The sequence below is a fragment of the Octopus sinensis genome, unplaced genomic scaffold (assembly GCF_006345805.1).
Source record: "Octopus sinensis unplaced genomic scaffold, ASM634580v1 Contig18587_ERROPOS139327, whole genome shotgun sequence".
Lineage (NCBI taxonomy): Eukaryota > Metazoa > Mollusca > Cephalopoda > Octopoda > Octopodidae > Octopus > Octopus sinensis.
In genome coordinates, this window is record NW_021835953.1 from 130,001 (window position 1) to 138,903 (window position 8,903).

Here is an 8,903-nt window from a genome sequence, read left to right on the forward strand (position 1 = left end):
CCCCTTATAGTCCACCCATCCAACAACCACATTCCTACCACATTTCCTACAGATCTCCAAACCCTCACATCCCACACGAACCCAATCACCACAACTACATACCCCCCTACATCCCCCATACAATCTACCATACACACACCCACAAACCCACCACATTTCTCACAAAACCTTACACCATCGCATCCCATACCAACATAAGTACTACAACTACCTACCCCCTTCCAACCTTCCCGCCCAAAAACACCCCTACACATACAACCAGAACTTTAATAATCAATACACCCCTTACCTCAACAACCATTTTTTTAGACAGAGGGGGAAAATACAAACACCACCGCTAACACAGACCCAAAATAAGAAAACAAAAATTATAAACCTCTCCAGCAAAACACTGACACCAACCCAAATCAACATCCTAGCAAGAGGTTTGAAATTCACACCCACTCCAAGAACACCCAACCCCCTGGAGGTCAAGGATGACGTTTCTGAATTCTTCAGAAAACTTCGTTTAACAGAAGCTTTGACAGATCTCAACAATGGGGACGATTCATTGATCAGAAATAAAAGCAACTTCCTACCATCAAAAGGGAGAAATAAAACAATGGACGATTTTTGCAAACACATCCAGAGTCTCCCCTTTACCCCAGGCAAAACCAAGGTAAAATCCAATTTCAGTAAGGAAGAATGGAAAAACCTACGTGACATACAACTGGATAAAAACCTTACCATCAAAGAAGCCGACAAAGGGAGCGCTGTGGTCCTTATGGACACAGAGTTTTATAAACACCTAGTGCTTTCCATGCTAAACAATAACATTTTCTATGAGGTTATTAACAACTATAAACAACAAAAAACAATCAGAAACCTCACCACACTCATACTCCAACACGGTCAGGGACTCACAGAAAAAGAAAGGGATTATATCACCAATTTCAAATGCAAGCGCAGCCTTTTTTATGGCCTTCCTAAAATTCATAAAAACAAATACATCACCGAAGCCTGCAAACTCTCCTCTGACATCCACATCAACATCAACATCAAAGCACCGGAGGACCTAAAAGTAAGGCCCATCGTGGCTGGCACCTCCTGTGAAACACACCGCCTGAGTAATTTCCTAGACATCCTTTTGAAACCTTTCCTTCCCCACATCAAAAGTTTCATTAGGGATGATCTGGACATGCTCAAACACCTCCCGAAAACAATTAACGAGGAGGCACTCCTGGTATCCTTTGATGTCATCAACCTCTACACCAACATCCCGCATGAATATGGTATTGAGGCAATTGATTTCTGGCTAGAAAAACACCCAGAGTCATTCCCTGACCGCATTCACGAGACCTTCATTACGGAATCACTCAAGTTCATTCTAACAAACAATTTTTTCCTCTTCGACAACACACACTACCGTCAAAAATGTGGTATTGCGATGGGTACCAAGGCTGCACCAGTCCTTGCGAACCTCATAATGGGTTTCTTCGAACTGTCACTCTATGAAATACCACGCCAGAAATTTGGACGTTTTCCACACCTACCTAATGGAAAACTGGAAAAGGTATTTGGATGATTGTTTCATCATATGGAAAGAACCTTATGAAAAACTTCTGGAATTCAAAACCATACTGAACAACATACATCCCAACATCCAATTCACTATGGAATTAAGCAAACATTATCTCCCTTTCCTTGATCTCCTAATTATAAAAACACCTAAGAACCAAATCATAACAGACATCCACCACAAACCTACAGACTCACAACAATACCTCCTCTTTAGTTCATGCCACCCAAAACACACCAAGACAAATATCACTTTCAACTTAGCTAAAAGGGTATGCACCAGTGTTTCGGATCCAAAAACACGAGGAATACGCCTTCAAGACCTCAAAAAAACACTATTACAACGCCAATATCCCTCCACCCTTATTGAGTATGGAATAAAACGCGCCAAAGAACTAGACAACATTACACTGAAAACCACCCAACATAACACCACACACAACCCCAAAATACTTCCATACATTTCCACCCACAACCCCAAAAATATCGAAGCATACACCACAATCATACAAAACCTCAGTCTACTGTCAACAGATCCAAAAATGAAAAACATTATAAATACACACAAAATCCTCAAATGTAAAAGGTAACACAAATCTTTAAAAAAAACTCTTGACAAATGCCAAACTTCACAAACCACATCCAACCCCAGCAGTTAAAAAATGTGCACGCCCAAACTGTGGAACCTGCCCCTTCCTACTTGAAGGCTCTGAATTTATCTTCAAACAAGGAACGAAGTTTAAAATCAAGACTGACTTCTCCTGTTCCTCCGAAAACCTTATCTACGTTCTCACATGCGCTGGTTGCCAACATAATTATGTTGGACAAACGAGTCTTCCGTTACGTAAACGAGTAGCGGTGCATAAAGAACAAATAAATCTCCCGGAATACCGACAAATTCCACTGAGTGACCACATAGACTCATGCGCTAAAGACATAAATCCCAAATTCTACATATTCCCCTTCTACCAATGTAAAGACGGGATCACCACACAGGAGAGAATTAACAAGGAGAATCTCTTTAATGAAAAATTCAAAACGCAACTTAATATGCAAACTCCTCGTTGATCATACTTCCTTTCTCTACCTCATTTTCATGGATGGACTAACACAAATATATAAGGATACCATGCATTCATCACTTCAAGCTAAAACTTATATTCTTTAAATATCATTATTATTATTGTTGTTATTATTACTATCATTTTTATTATATATGACATAACAATCTGAAATGTAATTATAAATTGGTTTATGCAAACTTATATAATTAGAAAATAATATGAATAAAGTGTTAAAATCTGAATGTTAAGTTAGCAAACAATTATATAAAAAAGATAATGCAAATGAAGCTAAAATGATAATTTTATAATTTAAGGTTTATTAACACCCTTTATCACAAAAAATTGATAAACACAAATTGAAGAGCTCAAAATCCATAGAGTTGTCTCCCCTTATTCACAACACAGGAACTGAAGAACTACAATTACTACTACTTCCTGTTTTGCCAACACCCTTAATTAAACTAAACAACACATGGCTTTAATCCCATTGGATCCTAATACTTCAAGGTAATTTTATCGTGAACAATCATTAAACTCAAGATACACAAAGACTTCACAATGTATCGGAGTACTTATTTTTTAATTTTCGTACATATTTATTATTATGTTTTTGCAAAAACAATATAATTTTCTTCTTTCCCCTTTCTCACTTAAAAAAAAAAAAATTTCCCTTTACAATTCTTGAAAAGTCACATTATGACGAAAACCGGTTTGAATTAATATATATTTATATATTTTATCAATTTTTCAAAAACTTTTTCCATACATCCATTTGCATTAAAATTTTCTTTCAATTTAGCATTCTGCATTTTTACAATTTTTCCTTGCTTATCATTTCTCCACATGCGGTCAACACAACCCTACCATTTATTGATCTATATATATATATATATATATATATATATATAGTGTGTGTGTGTGTGTGTGTGTGTGTGTGTGTGTGTGTGTGTTGTTGTATGTTCCTCATGAAGCTTTTTAAAATAAATATTTCTTAATGAAATTTTCTGAAAATCCATCACTTTCAATGTCTTCATCAACAATTATCTCTGGAGTTGGGATTGGTTTGAAAATAATCAAATGCTTCCGTTTTCTCAGCATAATAGTCATCGAAAATCAATGATTATCATTAAAAAGTAGGAAACACCAGAAAGGTATGGGGGAAAATACGGGGGCTCAGGAAGTGTATATATATATATATATATATATATATATATATATATACATACTCATATATACGTGTGTATACATATTTATATATATATATATATATATGTATATTATATATATATATATATATATATATATATATATATATATATATATATACTACAACTATATAGGATGAGTTTTTTACAGAAATAATATTCCATCAAAAAATGTGGCAGCATATCAAAATAACTTTACAGTTAAATTATAAACAACTTATAGATAAGGGCTAAAGAAAAGTATTTCAAAGCCAATTTGCTGATAACAGACTTTTAAATCGTCAATTTCAATATATTATTTACTCGCTACAGAAAAAAACACGAAGAACTGAAATCGGGGAAAGCCGGCCGATAGAATGTTTTTTTAAAAAGTTCGTTATTTCTATAATGAATCAATTTCGGAATTAATCTCATAGTAGATTCTTTCCTCTTCAGTAGAACATACGAAAGGATATAAATAAGATACTTACTTCGCTGCCCCGAGATAATAAGATCTCCACAGCATGATGTCGATCGCTGAGAGTAAAAGATAGAAACATTGACTAATTTACATTAAATATGAAAATATTTTGGCTTTCAGACGAAACATCATCCTCATCATCATCACCATCATTATCACCTGCACTATCATCATCAATATCATGCTCATCAACATCATTACCATCATCATCATTGCCACCACCTCCATCATTAACATCATCATCATCATCATCATCATCATCATCGCCATCATCACAATCATCATCATCACCATCATCATCATCGCCTTCATCATCACCTGCACTATTATCATCACTATCATGTTCATCAAAATCATTACCATCATCATCATTGCCACCACCTCCATCATTGACATAATCATCATCATCATCATAGCCTTCATCATCATCACCCTCATTGCCAACACCATCATCATCATTATCATCTTCAACATCTCTAACATCATCATAATCAATATTATCATCATTCATCACCACTATAATCATAATCATCATCATCGTAATCATCATCATCATCATCACCATCATCATCATCGTCATCATCATCATCGCCTCTATCATCATCATCAACACCATCATCAACAGCAAGATCAACCTCATCAATATCATCATTATCATCATCATCATCATCATCATCATCATCATCATCATAATAACATCATAATCATCATCATCATCGTCATCATCACGATAATCATCATAATAATCGTCATCATCATCATCATCATCATCCACATCATCACTATCATCATCATCATCATCATCATTATCATCATCATCATCATTATTATCAACATCTTCATCATCATGGTCGTCATCATCAACGTCGTCATCATGACCATCATCATCTTAATCATCACTATCATCGCCTCCATCCGCATCATCACAATCATCATCATCATTATTATCATCATCATCATCATCACCATCACCATCATCATCTTCATCGTCATCATCATCATCGCCTCTATCATCATCATCAACACCATCACCATCATCAGCTTCATCATCGTGGTTATCATCATCATCATCATAATCATCATCATCATCATCGTCGTCATGTGTGATGATGATGATGACGGTGGTAAGGCCTTACCACCGTCATCATCATCATCACACAGGCACACCATCCTCAGTCAACCCCCTCACGCCCCTGCGACTCACCCCCCCTGACAAAAATCTGCAAAATATTATTTTTTTTATCTTACCAGGGTCTTTCCTTCCGGCCGTCAAAGTCTCCGCCAAGGGGCCTGATGCTGCTGCTGCTGTTGATGTTGTAGTTGGTTTTGTTATTGTTGTTGTTGTTGTCGTCGCTGCTGCTGTTGATGTTGAGTTTATAGTCTTTGCCGCTGCTGTTTGTCTACTTCCGGTCGTGGGTTCAATATCCATGGGCGACTGCTCCCCTCCTTCGCCCTGCCTGCTCGCATCGTCGTCGTCGTCGTCAACATTTCGTCATCGTCATCGTCGTCAATGTTCCTGTTGTCATCGTCCACCGTCATAACCACATCCTCACCATCATCATCACCGTCATCATCATCATCATCATCATCATCATCATCATCGTCTTGCTGTAGTTGTACTTTGCCATTTTCTCTCTCACCACCAGCACCACCATCAGCACCATCATCATCACCACCACCAACACCATCACAACCACCATCCTCTTCCTCTTCTTCTTCCTCATAATATTCAACATCATCTTCATCGCCATTTACTCCCACTTCCTCTTCCACTTCCTCCTCCTCCTCCACCGCTGCCGCATCCAACTCCATCCTGTCACCACCGCCACCCGAGCCACGTCGCTGAAAGTCCTTTGTTGTGGCACCGCTGCGAAGCGGAGCAGACAGAGACCCGTCAGCACCAGTGCCACCACCAGGCGACACGACCTCATTTGAGGACCAAGCCACTTCTGCTTCATCGTCCTCCTCCTCCTCTTCCTCTTCTTCCTCCTCCTCCTCCTCCTGCTCTTCATCTGGTGTGTGTGGTGGAGACGGAGGCACTGTGACATTACCGGTCAGGCTGTTGGTGGTTCTGACACCACCACCACCACCGACGTTACTAGTTGATCTCTGTGGCACCGTGGTGACGACACCATTGGCCAGGCTGCTAGCAGTGACGGTACCACCACCACCGCTAGCTGCCGTCCTCAGTGAAACTGTGCCACCACCAGCGGACCTCAGCGGTACCTTACACTTGAAGCAGACGTAATCATCGTCTTCCCCAACCTCGTCCTCTCCGACGCCAACACACAACAAGTGGAACCACAATTCACAGCGGTCACATTGTACCCAATTCACCTCGTCACCTAAACGAAAAAAAATAATAATTAAGATCAAATAATTAAGAAAAAACATTTTTTCAAAATCCTTTTATACACACACATAGGATCTTTTCTGTTTGACCGGCAGTTTTTTAAAATAATTTCTTGGTAACAAAACACTTTTAAACTTCGTATACTGGTAGAATGTGTTTATAAAACATCTTTTTCTCTTGGCTTTATTGAGAAAATTCTATAGTTTGTAAGATATTTGTTGTTTTGTTCTTCAATTTCTGCAATTTCAACCAATCACTGACGACTATTGAGGTAAAAAACATTCTGTGCCGTATGAATGTGTCCCTCGTTTAAGAAACAGATTGGGTTTATTTACATTTCTGAAGAAAAAACGATACCCTTACCCCTACCCCTAACCAACCCTAACCCTAAAACAGATTGAAATGCAATAGATCGATACTAGGGTCAATTTCTGCAATTTCAACTAACCACTGACGTCTATTGAGGTAAAAAACATTCTGTGCCATATGAATATGTCCCTCGTTTAAGAAACAGATTGGGTTTATTTACATTTCTGAAGAAAAAAACGATACCCTTCCCCCACCCCTAACCCTAAAAGAGATTGAAATGCAATAGATCGATACTATGGTCATAATTATGGGTGACAATTTCATATGACACCGCTAGAAAAAACTGCCGTTCAAACCAAAAAGATCCCACACGTATGTATACACAAACACATGCGTATATATACATACATATATACATCACCACTTTTAACATTCTCCTTCCATGCTGGCATGAACGTATGTATGTGTGTGTGTGTGTGAATATATATATATATATATATAGTACAAAGAAAGATAGGGGTTATAGGTGTAACCCACTTAGGGATAGCATTTATCCAATATACTGTTGGTAAAGTACCCAGATTCCTAATACATAAATGTTTTTAATTGCAATGCAATTAACTCATTTATTGTGGATGGAAGCACTCCGTCGGTTACGACGACGAGGGTTCCGGTTGATCCGATCAACGGAACAGCCTGATCGTGAAATTAACGTGTAAGTGGCTGAGCACTCCACAGACACGTGTACCCTTAACGTAGTTCTCGGGGATATTCAGCGTGACACAGAGAGTGACAAGGCCGGCCCTTTGAAATACAGGTACAACAGAAACAGGAAGTAAGAGTGAGAGAAAGTTGTGGTGAAAGAGTACAACAGGGATCACCACCACCCCCTGCCAGAGCCTCACAACGCCCGGTCTGGGAATCGAAACCGCGATCCTCCGACCGCGAATCCGCTGCCCTAACCACTGGGCCATTGCGCCTCCACTCATTTATTGTATTAAACGGGTGAAGGTAAAGAAATATTTTTACTGCAAATTTATAATAGAAATAAGAAAATGGAGAAACAAATTTAGTTCGTTCATCAACTTTCGGATATTAGAATGTTGGATTAATTATTCATTTAACAAAATGAGAACCTTAATAACATACATAAATGTCTTGTATTCTCTTATCTTACACGTGGGTGGCTTCCCAGACCCCAGTTGAACCATCCCGGATGCTAAACAATGATGATGATGATTATGTATGCTATTACGGTTCTCATTTTGTAAAATGAATAAATAATCTAACAAATCACTGACGACTATTGAGGTAAAAAACATTCTGTGCCGTATGAATATGTCCCTCGTTTAAGAAACAGATTGGGTTTATTTACATTTCTGAAGAAAAAAACGATACCCTTACCCCTACCCCTAACCAACCCTAACCCTAAAACAGATTGAAATGCAATAGATCGATACTAGGGTCAATTTCTGCAATTTCAACTAACCACTGACGTCTATTGAGGTAAAAAACATTCTGTGCCATATGAATATGTTTAATTGGAGCTGCTGATATAGTAATAGCATGATTGGTTTAATTGAAACAGACAAAACAATTGTAAACTAAGCAATACACTCCATTATTCATAATTCTATCATGTGTGTGTATACATATATATATATGCAGGGTGCAAAGGATACTTCAGGGCACATTTTCAGTACATCAATCTCTTTAGGCCAATCAAAAGATTTCTTTCAGTTTTCCGTGGAGAATAAAATGGTAAAAGACACTTGACTCAGGTGCATAACAGGGGGACTGAACCTCGAACCACAACACTGGGGAGGAGCAAACTTCTCAACCATTACAGCCATAGCCACCCCCATGTGTATTTGTGTGTGTGTATATATATAAATGTCTTAAGACCGTATCATGCGCAGGGACATAGGAATAATCGGACTGAATACCCGATCGCG

The 8,903-nt window shown here is 38.3% G+C and overlaps 2 protein-coding genes across 2 annotated transcripts in view; both read right to left on the minus strand.

Annotated features, from left to right (window-relative positions):
* LOC118761905 (E3 ubiquitin-protein ligase MIB1-like) overlaps window positions 1-4,365 on the minus strand; it is a 41,744-nt gene extending 37,379 nt beyond the window's left edge. The window contains exon 1 of the mRNA XM_036500093.1: window positions 4,297-4,365. Coding sequence (XP_036355986.1) covers window positions 4,297-4,365 — 69 coding nt within the window. The remainder of the gene's footprint in view (window positions 1-4,296) is intronic.
* A 1,150-nt stretch (window positions 4,366-5,515) lies between these two features.
* Window positions 5,516-6,715, minus strand: LOC118761906 (mitotic apparatus protein p62-like). Its single transcript, XM_036500094.1, has 2 exons — window positions 6,060-6,715; window positions 5,516-6,005 (listed from the first exon to the last, which is right to left on the minus strand). The coding sequence occupies exons 1-2, from the start codon at window positions 6,678-6,680 to the stop codon at window positions 5,661-5,663; spliced, it is 966 nt and encodes a 321-aa protein (XP_036355987.1). The 5' UTR covers window positions 6,681-6,715; the 3' UTR covers window positions 5,516-5,660.
* Window positions 6,716-8,903: the final 2,188 nt, after the last annotated feature.

Coding starts and splice junctions, on each gene's coding strand:
- LOC118761906 (XM_036500094.1), bottom strand. CDS start 6,680: ATGTTTTTTCTTAATTATTTGATCTTAATTATTATTTTTTTTCGTTTA. Junction 6,006..6,059: donor CGGTGGAGGAGGAGGAGGAA/GTGGAAGAGGAA, acceptor GAATATTATGAG/GAAGAAGAAGAGGAAGAGGA.